The 22865-nt window shown below is 40.6% G+C and overlaps 1 protein-coding gene and 1 long non-coding RNA gene across 2 annotated transcripts in view; both read left to right on the plus strand.

Annotated features, from left to right (window-relative positions):
* Positions 1-22865, plus strand: part of LOC116320226 — a gene marked incomplete at its 5' end in the record, with an annotated part of 145551 nt that overhangs the window by 110636 nt on the left and 12050 nt on the right. Inside the window, 3 exons of the mRNA XM_039603845.1 lie at positions 16274-16447; positions 16913-17086; positions 22337-22510. Of these exons, the coding sequence (XP_039459779.1) occupies positions 16274-16447; positions 16913-17086; positions 22337-22510 (522 nt within the window). The remainder of the gene's footprint in view (positions 1-16273; positions 16448-16912; positions 17087-22336; positions 22511-22865) is intronic.
* Positions 46-2176, plus strand: LOC120437886. Its single transcript, XR_005611475.1, has 3 exons — positions 46-64; positions 149-268; positions 1301-2176. It is a non-coding gene; the product is annotated as an uncharacterized LOC120437886 (long non-coding RNA).

The following is a 22865-nucleotide window of genomic DNA, read 5'->3' on the forward strand; positions in this document are numbered from 1 at the left end:
GAGGAGAGTCCTCCTCTAAAAGCACTCTGTGTGGGGAACATGAGAGCCAGACCAAAGCTCAGAGGTGAGATGACCATCTCTAACTGTCCATGACTCTTCTCCATGTCACAGCTCAGCACTCACATCACTGCTCCATCATTATTCACAGGAACCAACGAGGAACTAAACGCAAACATGAACCTGAACCCAGCTGTGTGTCCTTAAAGAGTGACGCATCTAAAGATGAAGCCATTAAATTTAAAGTCCAGCGTCTGTCTGCTGCAGAGAGGTGAGCTGTTAGAAACATGAAGTCTTTGATGTCAGTTTAGTGTCTGATTTAAATGAACTGTGTGATGTTTTTTCCTGGTCTCTAAACTGCATCGCAAAGGAAGTCACTGCGCAAGGAATTCTTTTATTCTATAAAACATGTCCAACATGTACATTTAAACTCCTGCTGTCTTGCAAGCTAGCAAGACAGAAGCTAAGCTCATTGCAACATAGCAACTGCCTCAAAGCTACCCGAAATTGAACCTCCCCCACCCTTATTCAGATGTGGCGTTTCATGTGAAGCATGACCCTGATGGTAAGTGCGTCATGGACAAAAGCAAAACAGTATGTCGGATGTGCCACGCAATGCTCAATTGGTGGGACCTAGTGCGTTAGCGCAGTTAGCTTGTTCACGTATTGACGCCATCCAGCCCCACGCACGGTGCGATACGTGGTAACTCGTTAACGGAGATTTGCGGCGTTATGGCGTTAATGTCATTTTAACGCGATTAACGCTGACAGCACTAGTGGGAACACAACAAATATTACTGCACATTTACTCCGACATTATCCTAGTGCAAAGACAAGTGGAAGCAGGCAAAAACAACCAGCACGCATGCTACAGACTTTACCAGAGTCATTTAGACAGCCGTTAGCACATGATTCTCCTCATGGGGACCTGATATGTTTAATATGCTGCTGAGAATATACCCCAGAAGAAGCGTATAGTATAGCTTTTATTTTGGAAAGAGACATTTCTCTGTAATAAACTCTCTTTTCCAAAGATGAGTGATTTCTCGATCAGATAGATTTATTTTATTTTTTTTATTATTTTCTTGTTTCAGCAACATTAAATTTAAAAACTGTACTTTTGAGTTAAAATATATATTTATAATTTTAATAAATGACAAATTAAAAAGGCATGAACAGTTTTTTGTATTGAAAAAATATCGAACCGTGACACCAAAGTATCGAACCAAACCGTGAATTTTGTGTATCGTAATTATATAGTAAAATAATTGTATTCTTAGTTGCATCATATTGTATGTTACAGACTATCAAGACTCATTTTGATGCTGTTCTGGGCAGCCAAGAAGGACTTCTCGCAGCGGCCACTTGTCATAAGTTTAAACTTCGTTGGCTGAGAGATGAGCGTAGGAGAGAGCATGTGAAGGAGCTTCTGACAACAGAGTGTCGTAAAGCTGCTCCTGCAACTGACAATGCTAATATGTCCCAACTGCCAGCCAGCCTGGCCGAAATTGACTTTTTTGAATTTGAGAACCAGCCCACAGAAAGATTCTCAGCAGAAAAAAAAATTTAAGGTCAGGCTATGAGCTTGAGATTCTTAATCAGTTACCAAATCTCAAAAAGGTGTTCATGAAATACAACAGTCCAACTCCATCCAGTGCACCGGTGGAACTGCTGCTCTGTTTAGGTGGATTGGTGCCTTCCCCAAAAAGGAAAAGACTATCTGATCGAAGGTTTGAGAAGCTTCTGCTGATGTGATATGACCACTGTTTCAATCCAAAAGAAAACATTAAAACAGGTTGTTTTCAGGGTTGCCACAAAATGAGATTGGATTAAAAGCCTAAATGTAGCATGCAATAGCATTTTCTGTTTTGGTAATCTCATTATTACTGCTCTCTGCACTTTACCAACTGCTAATAGGGAGAATATTTGGTTTTATTTATTTATTGCTGTATTTATATGAACGAGTATGCGTATACACAAAAACAATTTTATGTTATATACTGGAATATGCAGAAATATAGGTTAAGACTTGCTTTATTTTCTTAAAATATGGTGTAATGTAGAGAAATATGTTTAAATGTTAAATAAATGTATTAAAGTCAAAGACTGTTGAATTTAATTTAATTTTTGTATGATGCAATGTTTATAAAGTTAAGATTAAAAGTAATAAAACAATTTTTAAAAGAGACTTTTCCATTTGATTTACTTTTATATGATGGATTATGCAGTAAAAATGGAATTGGGCCGAAAAGTCTGTTGCTTTATTATGTATTCACGTGATGTATCATGTTTTTGAAAAGTAACTAAGTAACTAATTACTTTTGAAAATAAGTAATCAGTAAAGTAATGCGATTACTTTTTTTAGAGAAGTAATCAGTAAGTAATTAGTTTTTTCAAGTAACTTGACCAACACTGGTTGCAACACACCTGAATAAAATTACTAGGCCACTAGCAAGCTTATAGAACTTGACTGCATGCTGATGTGGCAACCCCTAACCTTCCTCAAGTAAATTTAAGTAAATGTAAGTGTTTAGAAAAATGTACTTATAAAAGTACTTTTCTTGCACGATGTTCAAAAAACATGAGCTGCTATAACATGAATCATATGGCTGAATTGCCACCTCAGCATGCAGTCAAGTTCTATTGATGATGTCAGCTCATTGCAAACTCCAACCTCAGTATGAAACTATATTAAAGCTCTTTTATGGCCACTCAGACACTTTATACCAAACTAATAAAATAGGAGTCTCAAACTCTTCGAGGGTCGCTGTCCTGAAACCTTTCCATGTGTCCCTTTTGCAACACACCTGAATACAATTAGTAGGTCATTAGCAAGACTCATACTCACAGCTGTTCCTGATATTATTATTATTATACTATTATAATCTGTTATATTATTATGCTCTGTTCTTACACTGCCAGCACTTCTTTGGAGATTCCTTCTGCTCAAGTTCAGCAGCAAACCAGTTTCTCTTTGGGATGATGAAAGTATTCATCTGCTTCTGTGGCTGCAAATAAAAATAAAAAAATTCTTTATTAACAGGATCTTTGGTGGACCTGCTGAACCTGAACCTGGACCCAACTGTGTTTCCTTAAAGAGTGACGCATCTAAAAATGAAGCTATTAAATTTAATGTCCAGCTGGCATCTGCTGCAGGCAGGTGAGCTGTTAGTAACATGAACTCTTTGAAAGGTGATTTATCTGCTTGATGTTGTCAATATAAACTGGTCCCATTTAAAAGTGTCTCTTAAAAACAAGCCTTTGGTTTCTAAACAACAGTATATCCACTTCAGCAACAGGAAGTGATGCCCGGGCTCATGCTGTCTTCCATCAGTTATGTTGTGCTGTATGTTGTAGGAAGTTAGAGAACTTTGCTGCACAGATTTCACTTTTACTCATAAAACTCAGAGCATCAAAAATGACTCAAACACTGGTTATTATTTTTAACTTCTACAAACTAAAGTCTCTCTGCACTTTTCTCTAATTTTCTCAAAATCCATCAAATAAAAATCAACATCTAATCTGTTAAAATGTAGAAAAGAAAGTTTAGCTCATATGATTTGAATGCCATTTTGTTTTCATTTTTGTTCAAATTTAATGACACCCCAACCTTTCTGGTATTGAGGCTGTAGAACAGATTTATTGTTGTTTTACCAGTACAACTAAATTTGGATGTTTTTCCTATTAGAAAAAAAGAAAACAGTTATTATAGTTCATGCAAGGTTCAGTGAGAGGTGATGGAGTCCACAGCTCTGAAGAAAAACCTCAGATGGTTGTTCTGCACATCCTCTAGCTGTGAGAGATCCAACCGAACTACAGGCTGTGCAGCTTCTGTACCACTATCTCTCTGGAGTAATTTTCCTGATAAGCAAACTAGTGTTAGTCCACTTCAGGTGGTAAAATTGGTTTAATATGGGACAGTTTTTCAAAGGACTTCACAATTGTAGCCCCTTTTTCCATTAGCACCTACTTTGATTCACTCAGCATGATTCACCATGATTTGGAGGCTTTTCCATTAGGTTGAGAGGCTCTTGTGTTGTGTCTGCATTCAACTTATTCAGTGTAGTCCTCACATGGTTTTACTGCAGGATCACTGTGTACCCTTCAGTGAGTGGGTGGCAGAATGGAGGAACCTCCCCTCCTCCCTGAGTGTCAAAGAGGGGGGAAAAACTGTTTTAGGGGTTAAGGCAAGTTAAAGCCCTTTTTGCACAAGTACCTGCCTACTAACCTTAACTTGACTCGGTTTTGATAGTTTTCTATTACAATTGATGACCATCTATTGTGTATGGAGTTGTTATAGCAATGTATCCGACAGCCTGTGAGAATTCTGTGCGAAATAACGCTATAACGCTATTTGGTATATGACTCTCTGTCTGATTTGGGCACCATAGTGGGTTTCTTTTTTACAAAAATAAAAAATTGAAGTTTTGATATTTGTAAAGGAGACACTTCCATGACTCATCATGTCACGGCGAGTGAGATGAGCCATGTGGAGATAATGAAGTAGGATCCAAATGCAGGCACTTTGTAAAGGTGAGAAGGTGGTTTATTGAAATACACGGCACGGGGAAAACAGGGCAAACGGAGACAAACTAAACTATACTGGAGACAACTAAACTACGGAGGAGGAACCAGAACACGAACTTGAAAGACGGCGAGCAGAGGTGGATGACGGTAGACAGCAGGGATAACACACAGAAGGAGCAGGGTCGATACACAGACGGACCAGCAACTACAATGACAGAAGACACGACTTAAATACACACAGAAACACAAGGAGATTACACACAGGTGGTTGACACAGCTGGGCGTAATTAACGAGACGAGACAGGGAGGTAAAACTGAACACACTCACATGAGACGCAGACCTTCACAATAAAACAGGAAACGAGAACACTACATCAAGACGCAGACCTGACACTGAGAGACAGACAGAATGACACATGGAACCAGAACTAAACTAAACGTGAGATACAACCGAGAACAAATCCTTAAACACAAATAAACAGAAACATGAAACTCTAATAATAAACATCATAATCATCATCATCATAATTATCACCACCACCACCAGTATTACAGGGAAAAATCCATCATTCAAAACCAAAACATAACAACTCAAAATACTGGGTCCAACGGACCCAGAACCGTGACACATCAAGTGACTCCACTGACTAGCCATGCAGTCGGTGTCATGCAGTCTGTTGACAAAACATTTTCTGATTGCCTCAGATGGCTTTGTCATTCTGCGAAGCACAACCCCTATACAGGAAGTCTATTTGGGCTCTCAGATAAAAAAAAAGTTTCAATTTCTTATCCTTATGAGTCTCCCCCAGTAGGCAGTGCTGAGGTCAGCTTGAGGCGATGGGTGAGGGGGCTTGCCCAACGTGACTGCTTTGGTATTAGCCTTCCCTGCTTGCCCTGATACAAAAAACCTGAGTAGCCTGGCAGGTCATATCTTATCAGTCAGACCTGTTATGGCAGTTCCCCTGTTGATCATAGAACTTGTAAATCTGGCTTTTTTTTACAGGCATTCTAAAACAGGCCTCAAGGTCTGTTATTTTAATGGGCTAGAACAACCTTTCAGAGATTGTTGCAATAATACATAGACTTCTGCCTTTACTGTTTCACAAAATTGAATGTCCACAGTGTAAACTTTATCTCCAGAAAATTTTATTGAGAATCAAATGCTAAAAATCAAAAAACAATAATCAAATCTCTTATACTAAACTCATCCAGCTAACCTACTCTGAACTGATGTTGAGTTTGATCTTATCTTTGGTGAGGAGTGGACGGAGGGAAGATGAGGACAACCGGGCCTAAAGATGCACTAATCCCATGTTCTGTGTTAATGATAATTACCCGACAGGAGCTAGGCATCCAGTGGAAGTGTGATCTAAATAAAAATCCTTCCAAATTAACCATCTAACACGACAAAAATGAGTAGATGAAAAGAAAATTCTTCTGGAATTTTTAATTGTGAACATTTTATATCTAATCAAATTTAAGCATAAGGGAAGAAACCTGAACCTCTTTTACACACGTTTTATACCTGTGCACCCTTCTCCCTTGTCTCCTAATGGACATCACATCTTCACATTTTTACCATCCAATCAAGTTGTTTTTAATTCGAGTGTGAATGGTTGTCCGTCTCTCTGTGTTAGCCCTGCTATAGACTGGCCAACTGTCCAGGGTGTACCCTAACCTTTGGTAGTTGGGATTGAATCCACCGCCCCCCCCGCGCACAACCCTGACACAGATAAGCAAAATAGCATGGATGGATGGATGGATGGATGGATGGATCAAGTTGTTGAGCAATAAGCATATGATCTCCACCAGCATTTTATCTGTTGGTGGAGGTGGTGGAATGACTTTTAATGTTTTTTTTTTATAATTTTGTGTGTGTGCAATTTCTTTAGCACAACATACTGATCCCATGGATGATTAATATATCTTTTCTTGCCGTCTATATCTATCTGACTTACATGATTTAACACAAAATTTAAACTTTTAAACCTTATAATCATTTCTTTACATTTTCTTTGTTATTCTTAACCTAAGGAGTTTAGATTCACATCCAAACAAATATGAATATAATTCACTTCATGCTCATTTAGTTTATGTAATACCACTTAAGTTAGATTTATAATATTATAATTTTTTGATATATTACATACATATATACATATACATATATATAAAAAAAAAAACCCATAAAACACCCAGCACGCCCCTGCGGGCGGTTTTATCCTTCAAGCTCGGGTCCTCTACCAGAGGCCTGGGAGCTTGAGGGTCCTGCGCAGTATCTTAGCTGTTCCCAGGACTGCGCTCTTCTGGACAGAGATCTCCGATGTTGTTCCCGGGATCTGCTGGAGCCACTCGCCTAGCTTGGGAGTCACCGCACCTAGTGCTCCGATTACCACGGGGACCACCGTTACCTTCACCCTCCACATCCTCTCGTGCTCTTCTCTGAGCCCTTGGTATTTCTCCAGCTTCTCGTGTTCCTTCTTCCTGATGTTGCTGTCATTCGGAACCGCTACATCGATCACTACAGCCGTCTTCTTCTGTTTGTCTACCACCACTATGTCCGGTTGGTTAGCCACCACCATTTTGTCCGTCTGCATCTGGAAGTCCCACAGGATCTTAGCTCGGTCATTCTCCATCACCCTTGGGGGCAGCTCCCATTTTGACCTCGGGACTTCCAGGTTATACTCGGCACAGATGTTCCTGTACATTATGCCTGCCACTTGGTTATGGCGTTCCATGTATGCCTTGCCTGCTAGCATCTTGCACCCTGCTGTTATGTGCTGGATTGTCTCTGGGGCATCTTTACACAGCCTGCACCTGGGGTCTTGCCTGCTGTGATAGACCCCAGCCTCTATGGATCTTGTACTCAGAGCTTGTTCTTGTGCTGCCATGATTAGTGCCTCTGTGCTGTCTTTCAGTCCAGCTTTGTCCAGCCACTGGTAGGATTTCTGGATATCAGCCACCTCCTCTATCTGCCGGTGGTACATACCGTGCAGGGGCCTGTCCTTCCATGATGGTTCCTCGCCTTCCTCCTCTTTCTTGGGTTTCTGCTGCCTGAGGTATTCACTGAGCACTCGGTCAGTTGGGGCCATCTTTGTGATGTATTCGTGGATGTTTCTTGTCTCATCCTGGACTGTGGTGCTGACACTCACCAGTCCCGGCCCCCCTTCCTTCCGCTTAGCGTACAGCCTCAGGGTGCTGGACTTGGGGTGAAACCCTCCATGCATGGTCAGGAGCTTTCTTGTCTTTATGTCAGTGGCTTCTATCTCCTCCTTTGGCCAGCCTATTACCCCAGCAGGGTACCTGATCACGGGCAGGGCGTAGGTGTTGATGGCCCGGATCTTGTTCTCTATATACACACACACACACATATATATATATATATATATATATATATATATATATATATAAACTAATTAATTAAACTAATTGTTTTTCTTTTCACATTACCAATAAGTTTGATGCGTCACATGGCCCTCTTCCGATTGAAAAAACAAATGTTGTATCCAAGATGGCCGACTTCTAAATGGCCACCATGGTCACCACCCACCTTGAGGAGTTTGCCCCCTCACATATACTAATGTGCCACAAACAGGACTTAAATATCACCAACCATTCCCATTTTATTACGGTGTATCCATATAAATGGCCCACCCTGTATAATCAATCCACTGTTATCATCTTCAATGCCCTGTACCAACGCAGAGCAAAGCAGCTACCTGAACACTACGCCAACAGAGGTTCAGTTAAGTTCAGTTCAGTTCATTTTTATTTCAAACGTATACATTCACCAACATTTCATAATATCATTCCATGCAGTTGTTTGAAAAAGAGTAGGCAGAAGTATATACTTATTTAGCCCTACCCCCTTATGTTTACATCTTAACCATTTCCTCATCATCTAAATTTGAACAACAAAATCTTATACAACGGTTTCAACTTAGAACATAACGTCACAAAAAATATTTTCTCATATTCAACTGAAAGTATGTTTAAATTTACTGATTTGCTAAAGAAAATAAACATCACTTTGACTGCTGTCTTGTGTTAATGGCATTTTCTTCATTCTTATACTTTATATACTTATACTTATAAAATTTCTTTTTTGAGTTTTATTTTAAACTGGTTTATATCACTACTGACGTTTGTTTCTTCTTTTAACTCATTCCAGGATTTAACTCCCGCTATTGAAATAAACATCCTTTTCCACGTTCTTCTTACTCTTTGTATTTTTAAATTAAAATACAAAGAGAGCACGTGAATTAAAGAGCACGTGAACGCGAGATCTCGTACCCTCTAGCGGAGCTTTCCTCGCCGCACCACCAACTTGTCACCAAAGATGGCGATTTGCTGAGTGCTCATGGATACACACATTTCTCGGCTAGTTGTTTTCTTACCCGAAACGCCAACTTTAAAAACAAATTAATTGTTAAAAACAAAACCCAAAGAAATAAACAAAAAAGCAACATTTTACAACTTCAACCTAAAGCGCTCTATCTATGCAAGATAGCAAGGGGGTGCTGTGTAGGAGTAAAGTCAGTTTCAGTCCACTTCTGTCAGGCCACAGGGTCTTCTGAACTCTTGACCTCGCTCATGAATCCACTATTCCCCGCTATTGAAATAAACATCCTTTTCCACGTTCTTCTTACTCTTTGTATTTTTTAAATTCCACTTCCCTCTAAACCTCCCTTCTCTCTCCAAGAACCTTTTTACTTATTTCGATTGGCACCTTTCCTTGCCTTATATATTATTTGCATTGTTTTAAAATTCACCAGATCCTGGAATTTTATACCTTGCGTCTTAATAAAGAGTGCATTTGTGTGAGCCCTATACCCCTCCTGATTTATTAATCTAATAGCCCTTTTCTGCATTATGATTATAGTCTGAATATTACTTTTATTTGTATTTCCCCAAACCTCTACACAATAACTCATGTATGGTAATAGTAAAGCACAATATAACATATACAATGTTTTCCTATCCAGAAATTGTTTTGCTTTCCCGAAGACAGCAATGCCCCGTGCTAACTTTCCCCTCACATAAGTGATGTGTGATTTCCAACAGGCCTTATAATCAATGATCACACCAAGAAATTCTGTGGTATTAACCCTTTCTAGATATACATTATCAATACGAATTTCAATGTTAATGTTTTTCTTATAATTTTCAAATAACATACATTTTGTTTTATTTAAAGTTAATGACAATTTGTTTCTGTCAAACCACTTCTTTAAAATATTTAACTCCTGTGCGATCGCGTCCAAAACCTGTTGCAAATCCACAGCTGAACAAAGTATATTGGTATCATCTGCAAAAACTACAAACTTTAGTATCTTCGATATTTACAAATATCATTTATATACATAATAAACATTTTCGGACCCAATACAGATCCTTGAGGCACTCCACATTCAGTATCCATCAATTTAGATTTAAACTCATTTACTTGTACGTATTGCTGTCAATTCATTACATAGCTTTTTTATTTTTTCCAGTTTGATTATTAAAATTTCGTGGTCAACAGTATCAAATGCTTCTTTTAGATCTAGAAAGACTCCAAGTGCATACTTCTTGTTAACCATACATTCAGTTATTTCTTCCATTAAATCCATCAATGTCAAAACTGTTGATCTATTATTTCTAAACCCATACTGGCTATTCGCCAACAATTCATGTTTATCCACAAAGCTATCAAATCTTTCTATAAATAGTTTTTCCAGTACCTTAGAAAACTGGGAGAGTACCGACACTGGTCTATAGTTTGTAAAATAATGCTTTTCACCTGATTTATAAATCGGAATAACTTTCGCAACTTTCATTTTTTGTGGAAAACCTACATATGGCCTTCCTAGACCTTGAAAAGCCTTTCGACAGGGTACCCCATGACCTCATATGGCACTCCCTAAGATCGCATGGTGTCCCTGAGGGGTATGTCAAATGAATACAGCTTCTCTACGACATGTATGTCACCGTTGAGTCCGATGCGCCGCTGGACTATCACCTCCCTTCCCAGTTAGCGTCGGGGTCCACCAAGGATCAGCTCGGTCACCCATCCTCTTCATTCTATGTATATATACCATCACGGCCGAACTCCAGTTACTTCATCCATGGTCTCTCCTCTTTGCCGATGACATATTCCTCGCCAGCAAAGATGGAGAAGAGACCCAAATGACTACTCAACTCTGGAAGACCCGGCTTGATGAATAGAGCCCTGGGAGCAAGCACAGGAACGGGTGGTGGCTGACTGATAGGGGTGGAAATGATGACTGGATGATTGATACTGACAGGTTTAGTGGCGTGAATACTTTTAATAATGGCCTGGGATGATGAAACAGTTTCTTTGGAGGAGTTTTAATAGGATAGTCCAGGATATGGTCACAGAAAACAGTCTGTTGTTTAGGTGGCCGGTGAACAGTCTCGATGTTGTGGTGAGGTGAAATAAAAGAGTCTATCTTGCTCACCGACGGATACTGCTGCTCCGAACGGGAAGAGTGACGGCAGCGTGAAGTTCGCTTCTCTTGAGCGGGAACAGATGAGCCGCTGACCGAGACAGGCTCCGTTGAGCCTAGGTGGGAGGCAGCCTCAGAACCTGAGCCTGGTTCTGCCAGAGGATTCTTCCTGTTAAAAGGGAGTTTTTCCTTCCCACCGTCGCCAAAGTGCTTGCTCATAGAGGGTCATGTGATTCATGGGTTTTTCTCTGTATGTGTTGTTGTAGGGTCTACCTTACAATATAAAGCACCTTGAGGTGACTGTTGTTGTGATTTGCTGCTATATAAATAAAATTGAATTGAAAAGAATTGAATTGAAAGTGATATTACTTTTGCTAAAGTGATCAATGCATTATAAATGAAATTTTTCATCACAGGTTGCGGAGCTGAGCGAAGAACAAATAGATAAATACATAATTTTAATAACCATACATAACTAGGTTAGAATGGAACGAAAGGACTGACATAATGAATTAAATACAACATTAAATAATTAATTAAATAAATATTTATGACACCTACTAATGATCTTGATTGGACCCCAAGTGCTTGAGGTAACACTTCAGGTTAAGGATCAGCAAAGCACAAGGTTTCTATCATATCTGACATACAATCAAAAGATTTATAAACATTTGGCTCTGGAGTTCTCTAAGGATTGATGCGCAGCAGATATATTAAATCTATTTTAATTCTCTCTGGGATCAGTTAAACTAGTAAACAGTTACCACTACAGGTAGTCACCTAAATCATTGCATTTGCTGACATATAATTCACTGGTTCTGTCCTTGAACTAATTCTTCATGTCTAAATAGTGTTAATAATGATTTGGCGCTATATAAATAAAATTGGATTTAATTAAATTGAACTGAATTCCTCCACAGAGTGGACCAGGACAGCTCAGAGGTTCCTGGTGGTCAGTCTGCCCAGCAGCATCAAACACACCTGGAGTCCATATTTATGGTTTGTCAATGTACAACAACTACTTTTACATCTATTCTGTTCAAAGTCATTGCCATGCTGCTCTTTGTAGACCAGTGGATTGTCAGTGTGTCCAACATGGATCTGATGTTGGCTCCATGATTTCAGTCTGATTGGCTCATTCATAAAGTATTCTGTTCCAGCTGCTGGAGGACAACATCATCACTTTTGTGAAGAACGAGCTGAAGAAGATCCAGAAGGCTCTGAGTCCAGATAAGCCCCAGTGCTTGGAGTTTCAGAGGGAGGAAGATGAGCAGAGGAGAAACAGCAGAGAGGCATTTGTGAAGATCACAGTGGACTTCCTGAGGAGAATGAAGCAGGAGGAGCTGGCTGACCATCTGCAGAGACGTAAGAGGATTTCTTACTTAAGGTTTTAAGCTGTTGGATAAATGAGACACTTGTGACACCAGTGTGTCCAGTCACTTCTCAGTGGGTCAGAAATTGTCATCAGCATTTTGTAAAATATGATTGTTGTAGTTGTATTTTTATTATTATTATTCAGAACTTCCTGCTGCAGTTTGTCATCGTAACCTTAAATCCACACTGAAGAAGAAGTTCGAGTTTGTGTTTGAGGGCATCGCTAAAGCAGGAAACCCAACCCTTCTGAATCACATCTACACAGAGCTCTACATCACAGAGGGAGGGACTGCAGAGGTCAATGATGAACATGAGGTCAGACAGATTGAAACAGCATCCAGGAAACCAGACAGACCAGAAACAACCATCAGACAAGAAGACATCTTTAAAGCCTCACCTGGAAGAGATGAACCAATCAGAACAGTGCTGACAAAGGGAGTGGCTGGGATTGGGAAAACAGTCTTAACACAGAAATACAGCCTGGACTGGGCTGAAGACAAAGCCAACCAGGACATCCAGTTCATATTTCCATTCACTTTCAGAGAGCTGAATGTGCTGAAAGAGGAAAAGTTCAGCTTGGTGGAACTTGTTCATCACTTCTTTACTGAAACCAAAGAAGCAGGAATCTGCAGCTTTGAAGACTTCCAGGTTGTGTTCATCTTTGATGGTCTGGATGAGTGTCGACTTCCTCTGGACTTCCACAAAACTACAAACCTAACTGACCCTAGAAAGTCCACCTCAGTGGATGTGCTGCTGATAAACCTCATCAGGGGGAAACTGCTTCCCTCTGCTCACCTCTGGATAACCACACGACCTGCAGCAGCCAATCAGATCCCTCCTGACTATGTTGGCATGGTGACAGAGGTCAGAGGGTTCACTGACCCACAGAAGGAGGAGTACTTCAGGAAGAGATTCAGAGATAAGAAGCAGGCCAGCAGGATCATCTCCCACATCAAGACATCACGAAGCCTCCACACAATGTGCCACATCCCAGTCTTCTGCTGGATCACTGCTACAGTTCTGGAGGATGTGCTGGAAACCAGAGAGGGAGGACAGCTGCCCAAGACCCTGACTGAGATGTACATCCACTTCCTGGTGGTTCAGGCCAAAGTGAAGAAGGTCAAGTATGATGGAGGAGCTGAGACAGATCCACACTGGAGTCCAGAGAGCAGGAAGATGATGGAGTCTTTGGGAAAACTGGCTTTTGATCATCTGCAGAAAGGAAACCTGATCTTCTATGAATCAGACCTGACAGAGTGTGGCATCGATATCAGAGCAGCCTCAGTGTACTCAGGAGTGTTCACACAGATCTTTAAAGAGGAGAGAGGACTGTACCAGGACAAGGTGTTCTGCTTCATCCATCTGAGTGTTCAGGAGTTTCTGGCTGCTCTTCATGTCCATCTGACCTTCATCAACTCTGGAAAAAATCTCCTGGAAGAACAACAAACAACCTCCTGGTGGTTTAAACTATCTCTCCACCAGAGTGCTGTGAACAAGGCCTTACAGAGTCCAAATGGACACCTGGACTTGTTCCTCCGCTTCCTCCTGGGTCTTTCACTGCAGACCAATGAGACTCTCCTACGAGGCCTGCTGACACAGACAGAAAGTAGCTCACAGACCAATCAGGAAACAGTCCAGTACATTAAGGAGAAGCTCAGTGAGAATCTGTCTGCAGAGAAAAGCATCAATCTGTTCCACTGTCTGAATGAACTGGATGATCGTTCTCTAGTGGAGGAGATCCAACAGTCCCTGAGATCAGGACGTCTCTCCACAGATAAACTGTCTCCTGCTCAGTGGTCAGCTCTGGTCTTCATCTTACTGTCATCAGAAAAAGATCTGGATGTGTTTGACCTGAAGAAATACTCTGCTTCAGAGAAGGCTCTTCTGTGGCTGCTGCCAGTGGTCAAAGCCTCCAACAAAGCTCTGTAAGTACATATGTCTTTTATTTATAACATAAGCAGTGTAATGTGTGATGGACGCTTAAAATCTTAAACATATTTAATTATACGATCATCAGCACTAAATAAAGTTCATTTTATTTAATGTTTGATAGCAGCAGTAAATATCAGAGTATCTTAAACATTTCTGGGTGTCAGCTTTTTTCAAGGTCATATCCAGAATCATCCTGTAAGTAAACTTTATTTGTACAGCAGCTTTCACAGGTCAAAAACCCCAAAGTGGTTTAATAATAGAAACAACAAACAATAGAAACAGGCAATAAAAACACAGGAGATATACAACATAAAACAGCAACCATTTGACATCATACAGCCGAAAACTAGTTATCTGAATAAGTGACTCTGAATAAATGAGTTAGTGGGACCAGTAACAGGCTTTGACTGGAACATCTCGGACTGTGAGAAGAGCTGTAGGGTTCTAGAAGGTCAGAAATATTGGCTGGGACTTGACCACACAGGCTCTAAAAGTAAGGACTAAAAATTCAAACAAATTCTAAAATGAACTGGTAACCAGTGTAAAGACTGTGATGGAGCCATAGGTGATAATCATCAACTCCCTCATTCCTCCTCTGGTCTTATTGCTCTGCATCAGTGCACTGCATTGTGTTTCTTCTGGTTTCCTGTTATTAGATCTGCATGCTTTTTTTCAGTCTCTCCTATGTTGTGCACTTTGATTTCCGGCTGTACACAGTCTGTGAACCATGACAATTTGTGACAGAATACAATGATCAGTGAGGACCCAGAGGACACTGACATTTTGACTGCATCACTCCTGTTCTGGTTTCACTACATTGGTTTCTCATTGTTTTTAGGATCCGTTTCAAAGTCCTTTTATTAGTTTTTAAATCTTTCAACGATCTGGCCCCTATTTAATTATCTGATTTGTTGAAACCTCATGTTCTTACTCGCTCGCTCAGTTCAGCTGATCAATTGCTGTTGTCAGTTCCTAAGTCGCAGCTGAAACTCAGAGGAGATCGAGCTTTCTCAATTGCGGCTCCGATGCTTTGGAACAACCTTCCCTTTCATATTAGACAAGCATCTTCAGTGCAGATCTTTAAGTCCAGATTGAAAACCTATTTTTCTTCCCTGGCATTTAACTCGAGCCTCCTATTATTTTATACTATATTTTGCTTTTCTTTGTTTTTGTGTTGTTCAGCACTTTGGTCTGCTTGGTGCGTTTTTAAAGTGCTATATAAATAAATGACAGTCTCCCAGAATCTCTCGATCATATCTTGACCTTTTCCTAGAGTAACTAGCCCTCACTCACCAGGATCTGAGCTGGCCTTCCCTCTCTCATTGCTGAATGCTTACAGACTACAGACTTGCTTATCACATGTTCACAGAATGAGGAGTCATCACTTGTTTTTGTTTAGTGTTGCATTTAATGAGTAAGTTCCAGGTATTTATATTTACACAGGGAACATTTTTTTAAACCAAAACGTTTTTTAGTTAACCTTAAATAGTAATGCAAACTGACATTTGTCTTTCTTGTAAAGGTTCAACATAAGACGTGATTTAAAATAATCACCAACATTCTTATCAAATGACAATTTTTCAAATTATGTTTTTATTTTGTTTTTGTTTTTTAGGCTGAGTGTCCCTGACCTCTCAGACAGAGGCTGTGAAGCTCTGTCCTCAGTTCTCAGCTCCCAGTCCTCTACTCTGAGAGAGCTGGACCTGAGTATCAACACCCTGCAGGATTTAGCAGTGAAGCTTCTGTCTGCTACAGTGGAGAGTCCACAGTGTACCCTGGAAAAGCTCAGGTCAGATCAAGTAATATTCTAAAATCTTTATGAGTTAACACAAGAAGTCAAACAAATTCTAAGCAAATAAACGTTAGCTTTTATTCTTGTTTTTTTTTAATGAAATATATGAGAGAGAGGGATCTTTTTATTCTGAAGTTATAATCATCTGCCACATTTCTAATGTCTTCACCACATGGACTTTTAAAAATTTTCTGTTCCCCAGACTGAGTCTCTGTAACTTGTCAGAGAGAAGCTGTGAAGCTCTGTCCTCAGTTCTCAGCTCCCAGTCCTCTTGTCTGAAAGAGCTGGACTTAAGTAACAACAACCTGCAGGATTCAGCAGTGAAGTTTCTTTCTGCGGGACTTCGAAGTCCACACTGTGAATTGAATACTCTGAGGTGAGATCAAGCTATGTTGTGCTTTTCATCAATTGACAAAATTAACCCATAAGAATCCATTACTTGGAGAAAAATAAAGTCACTTAAACTTCTGTAAGACTTTTATGACAATTTAATGAGCAGAGAGAGTTACTGATCAATATTTATCAATGTCAGCTACTTTGGTGTTAATGCACTGCCCTCACTGCCCGGCACATGGAGCGTAATTGGCATTTGCAATAGAATATCAGAATTGATTAACCGTTGTGCGAGCACCATTTTGCCCTTTTGTTGTTGTTTCTTTGAGCAGTGTATTTGAGGCAATAAATGTCAGTGTCATTCATTTGTTATATTGTAATAAGGAATGTATTTCTAGAAATAAAAAAAATAAAAACAGGATTAATTGCTAAACCTAATAACTCTTTACTGCACCCTCACTGCACTTCAACAACAGTGTTTGTTTAATGTTTATCTTTCATTTTTCAGACTGAGTCACTGTAAGCTCTCAATGAGAGGCTATGAAGCTCTCTTCTCAGCTCTCAGTTCCCAGTCCTCTAATCTGAGACAGCTGGACCTGAGTAACTCTGACCTGCAGGATTCAGGAGTGAAGTTTCTGTCTGCTGGAGTGAAGAGTCCACACTGTAAAACGGAAACTCTCAGGTCAGGATTTAAAATGTTTCCATAGTGGATCCAACCTGATTTATATTGCTGCACAAACAGCAACTTCATAAAAATGTCTTAATGTAAATAATCAGTTTCTAAAGTTATTAGTCAGTTTTGTTCACTTCTTGTTTTTCATTTAAAAATAAAATGTCAAATCTGATTCTTTCATTAAAAAAGATCTTTATTTCAGCAGCACTTCAGTCGTCAAACCTTCCGGTTTGATTCCTGCCTGTATTCTGAAGGCTTTTACAGAGCCATTGTTCTAACACTGTATAAATGTAACAGGGCTTGGTGCTGATGCTAACAGTGCCAGCTGCTTCAGGCTTTATTTGCATATAAACACATTTAGATTATTATAAATAGTACATAAAACAGCTAGTACTACTGGTAGTTTATGTTTCACAAGCTAACATGAGCCAATCAGTGAAAAGTCTAGCCATGACAGTAGTATGTTGCTGTGAGAAGAGTGGGGCTACATGCAGTGATGCGAGTGTTAGCCATGTTAGCATGTTAGCTTCAGCAGGTGGTCAGTGTGAGAGCACTGACTTTTTAGACAGGAAACTGTTCTTGAAGTACAGAGAGAGAGAGAGAGAGAGACCTGTGCATGAAGTGTGATTTTATCGTGGTGGAAGCAAAACAGTGAAAGTAAGAGGGAGTTAATGACGATGTTTATGTGAAGCGTAGTTTGGATCTTCTTTTGGTGCATGTTCAGTCAAATAGTTTGGAGAGAGATAAAACCTGCAGCATCTGAATCAAGCGCAAAAAGGAGGTAAACATAAAGCGCTGACCCACCGATACATCAGAATCAGCGAGCTGTCGGCTTTCAGCCCCGACCGTGTCCGTGCCGTCGGGTGAGAAAAGCGACATCTCACTGATTCTGATCCGTCGGCGGGTCCATGCTTTGTGTTTAAGCGTTTATGCAGAATCCGTGTACCTGCTCTCATTTAGTGTTTTAGCTGTTTGGTGGCTGTTGAAATTTTATGAGGTTTAACCTGAGATTCTGGCATTTCAGGGAAAATAAATTTATATTAAAAAATCGATTCAGGATTTTAATGAATCGATATCACATTATCCAAGCTAGAATCGATTTTAATCGATAAATCGATAATCAAAACCCACCCCTAATTTCACTGCAGTGTCACATTCTTCAAATATCCATGCTGGACATTTGAATAGACTGAATATGTCCCGGTCCCAGGTTTGGTGTAGTTAGAGACACTGAGCCTGCATGCTGGTAGCACCTTAGCCACAGCTCGGGTGTGGAGAAGCTGAAAAAAAAGGTTTTCTAGTTTGTAAGTAGGAAAAAACTGAGAGGACTGAGTTTAAGAGAGAGGCTGGAGAGTAACACAGAGCAGCTATGAAAGCTGCTCACACAGTTTAGACAGTTTAGCATTAAATGTTATAGTGAGTTAGCTCCCAGCTAACTAGCAGACCAGCTAACTAACAAACCAGCTAACTCCAGCGGCAAGCTGCAACTGCGTCTTTCTAACAAGAGTGTTAGACACTCAGGCTGGTTTTCTTTGTGGATGATGATGTATAAGGCTGCAGTTAGTCAGGATTGCAGCTCATCTTCTGACACGTACTAAAAGATGTGAACACATTTCCCCGGTGCTTGCCTCTCTTCATTGGCTCCCTGTCCACTTCAGAATTAATTTTAAAATTTTATTGTTGACTTACAAAGCCCTGAATGGACAGGCTCCCGGGTATTTGTCTGACCTCTTGCAGACTTCCCTTACATCTCTTAGATCAAGTGATCTTTTCATTTTAGATGTACCAAGGTCGAGGCTGGTTCATAGAGGTGATAGAGCATTTGCAGTTGTAGCGCCTAAGCTGTGGAATAATATACATCAGACAGGCTCCCACTGTCAATCTTTTTAAATATTATCTTAAAACTCATTTTTATTTACTGGCTTTTAATACAGCATATTTCTGTCAATCTGAGCTGAAACATGAATCTAATCTAATCAAATATCAAATCAAAGTTCTTTGCCTCTGCCAGGACGTCAACATTTGATCTAGTTTGTTCCAAACAAAGTTCCCCTCAGAGTCCAGAGCCACCATCATAACATTATAACAGGCACCTTTGATCAACAGCAAGTGAACATTTATAAATGTGTGTTTTCAGAACAGGAACCAGCAGAACTATTGTTCTGTTATCAGGTGGCAGCACAAACGCTCATCAGCTCATTTACTGTGCAGGACTTTGAGTGTGTGAAGTGTGTGTTTGTGCTGGATTTCCTTTGGAGAATCTCAGTCAGAAACAAGACAAAGAAAAACACTTTCAGTCGTCCAGGTTGAGTTGACAACATGAACTGCATTTATCTTCCTTTGACTTGACATTTTCTTCCTCCTCTGCACCGAGCCAGCTGCTAAGACACACAAGCTCATTGACATTTTCTGATGATAAAGAAACTCCCTTCTTCTGTATAATATGAGCAACAACAGAGAACAACCTTTCACAGGTCCAGATGTTGCAGCTGTGGCCAAGTACTTGTGTGCAGTTGAGGCCGTGCTGCATGTTTGGAGCCGCACTCTAATGGACAGGCCTCTGTACTGATGGTGGGCTCTGCTCTGTATCCACCACACTGTTCTCAGCTGAGTCTTCCTCCTGTTCACAATCACACTCTGATGAAGCAGCCAATAGAGCTGGTGGCTCTGATGTTGTTGCTTCCACATGTTTCCCTCCAACAACCCTCTGTTCCTTCAGTAAGTTGGTGACTGAGGCCCAAACTTCAGCCTCTCAGATCTGGGTAAACACTTGAGCTCCTTGAATCTGGCTCCAGTGCAGCAGTTTTCACATATACAATGTTGGCATTTTGTTTGCGTGTCTCCAGCTCTGTTCTGGATGTAGACTTGAATTTGACCACGTAGGTGGGGTCATCATCTGAGCTCTCCATCAGCCGAGAGAGATGACAAAACACAGGCAGGATCACAGAGCATGAAACCAACTTTTCTCCTCCCAGACGTTCAGTCACAGACCTGCAACAGAAACAAGAATTAAAGATTCAAATGAGAACGTAGAGCATTCATTTACTTATATACACAAATATGCAGGGGTGTGTTCAAAGGCAGACGTCTGCCAGCAACCATCATCTTTCTTGCACTATCTGTACTGAATGTGGCGACTTTATTTCTAATGTCCCACTGCTGTACACCATGAATCAAATGTTCTGCACGTTTCAGTCAAATGTCTCTGTTTTCATTACAGTCAGAGCATGGGAACGCAGCTCCCACTCTTCATTAATATCATGTACTGTAACACCCAGGTAACCATGGTTACCCAGCCACGTCCAGTTGTCTCCAGAAAGACCAACAGCTGGTGCACATTGTAACACCGTAGCTTTCAAAGTCTCTCCTTTTTCTACAGCTCATGTAATTATTATTGTGATGGTGCGTCTTCAGGGAGACTCATACATGCTGTCATTTGTTGATCCTAAGAACGTTCCTCAAACTGACTTCTTCAACAACACTAATTGGCCTGCAGTTTGTAGCTATCCACTTCACTATGGCGTTTGTTATCTTGTCTTTCTTTGGTTTATCTAGACTCCTCCCACAAGCTGATCCAACTTAGTCTGCCCAAGCCTCCCACCACTGTTTGTTTGGGTGGTTTGTATGCTGCCATTAACAGCGTGTAATGCATTTAAGTGATACTTCAGATTTGATTTACTCAGATGATAAGAAAACTCAACTTTGCTTCCAAATAACTTTAGTTGTATCAACACTGCCTCCTGGAACAGTTTAAAATGAAAATGTCCATATCAAAGACCTGTACCTGTCTCCATGTTTCTGTCCCCGCCCCTCTCTTTTCGTCTCGGGTCATGTGAGCACTGCAGTAGTATTAGGCCCACCATCAATGCTCTCATTGTTTGAGATGCATAATGACGCCCATTGCAACCCATCACTGATCAACATCCTTGCTGTGTGTGACCCATGGCTTTTACAGTCAGAGCCAGTGAGCACTTTCACAATAATCATGATTTTAAAAACTGTGTTAATGTTCGATAAAATAATTGTTGGTGTCAATCAATTAATGAGTTAATGAGATAATAACAGGTTAACTTGCTCAGCCCCAATAATTAGACTTTGGTGACAAACTGATGTGATCTCCATGTTTCCTTTGTTGAACTGTGGGCGAGTGTCACAACTGAATGTACCGAGTAACATGTAGTGTTTAAATATGTGTCAGTTCCAGTTTTAGAGTAAAGTGCATTTATCATGTTAGGAATATGTTTGGAATAGACAGTAACACTGAGCACACTGAGTTCAAATCTTTATTTTACCACTCGCTGCCTTCTTGATGTTCATGAATTCAGCAGGTTCATGATTGTCTGCAGCATTAATCTCATATTTCCATCTAAAGTGTTGAATTTGACTGTTTGATGTTCTTTATGATCTCTGGCACCAGTTCATCTGTAGGCCATGCTCAGTCCATCCATTTAGTGAAATGATGTTTAAAGGTCTCCTTGTTCTGTGAGCGTGCACAGATCCTGAAGCAGAAAGCCTGGGTTAACAGAGAAATGATCATCACTGTGATGATGCTCATCGTCTCTGACTGGGATTTGAGGTTTTGTCAGAGTAGGTAACACAAAGAAAGCCTGGCTATGTTGGACTTGGTGTGGAAGCAGCTCCCAGTTTGAGTTCAGGAGACAGACACCCTCTCTACTTTGAAGATCAGCTTCAAACTTTCCTTTTGATAAAGCTTATAGTTAGAGCTGGATCAGGTGACCCTGAACCATCCCTTAGTTATGCTGCTATAGGCTCAGGCTGTTGGTGGACTTCCCATGATGCTCTGCTTTCTTCTCCGCTCCCCTCTTTTCACTCCTGATGCTTTTATATGTCACTACTGCATGTACTTAACTTTTGTCTTCTCTCTCCTTAGTTTGTGTTTTTTTCTTGTCTCTCTGAGCTCAACTCTTCTCTTTCCCCTCACCCTGCAACCAATCATGGTAGATGCTCCTCCTGGAGCCTGTTTTCACTGGGAGGATCTTTGTGTGAAAGGGAGTTCTTCCTTCCCACCATTACCAAGTGCTGCTCACAGTGGATTGTCTGATGTTTGGGGCTTTCTCTCTAATATTGGAGGCTGTTACCTTACACTGTTAAACAGCTTGAGATGGCTGCTGTTGTCTGTTGGGAATTGTCACTTATAAATAAAGTTACATTGAATGGATGTAAATGGATAGATGTTATTGTATGTGACAAAGAGAAAATGATTGTTGACAAACGGATTGTTGTTTTGTGTGTCTGCAGTCTGTCAGGCTGTCTGATCACAGAGGAAGGCTGTACTTCTCTAGCCTCAGCTCTGAGCTCCAACCCCGCCCATCTGAGAGAGCTGGACCTGAGCTACAATCATCCAGGAGACTCAGGAATGAAGCTGCTGTCGGCTGGACTGAAGGATCCAGGCTGGAGACTGGACGCTCTCAGGTATAGAGGAGGAAAAACTGGAAACATTTCCTGTGTCTGTGTTAAAAATCCGGTTCTGGGTCACTGCTCGTGCGGTCGACCAGCCAGTCAGCTGAGCAGTTTTGCATTTTTTTCTAACTTTAATGCTCTTTTCGTTGTTGTATTTCACCATCTACTCGGTATATTTATATTCTTTTCCTTTTCTTAATTTTTGTCATTTTTCCGGACTTGTTTCCCACACTTCGACATAACCCCAAAGGCCCACCCACACCAGGGAATCGCTCGTACAGCTGCGGCTGCAGCTGCAGCCTAGCCTCCAGCTTTTCTGCTCAGCTTCCACGGACTACTCTCCCGAGGAAATACTCAGTGGACACGG

The sequence above is a fragment of the Oreochromis aureus genome, linkage group 3 (genome assembly GCF_013358895.1).
Source record: "Oreochromis aureus strain Israel breed Guangdong linkage group 3, ZZ_aureus, whole genome shotgun sequence".
Classification (NCBI taxonomy): Eukaryota; Metazoa; Chordata; class Actinopteri; order Cichliformes; family Cichlidae; genus Oreochromis; species Oreochromis aureus.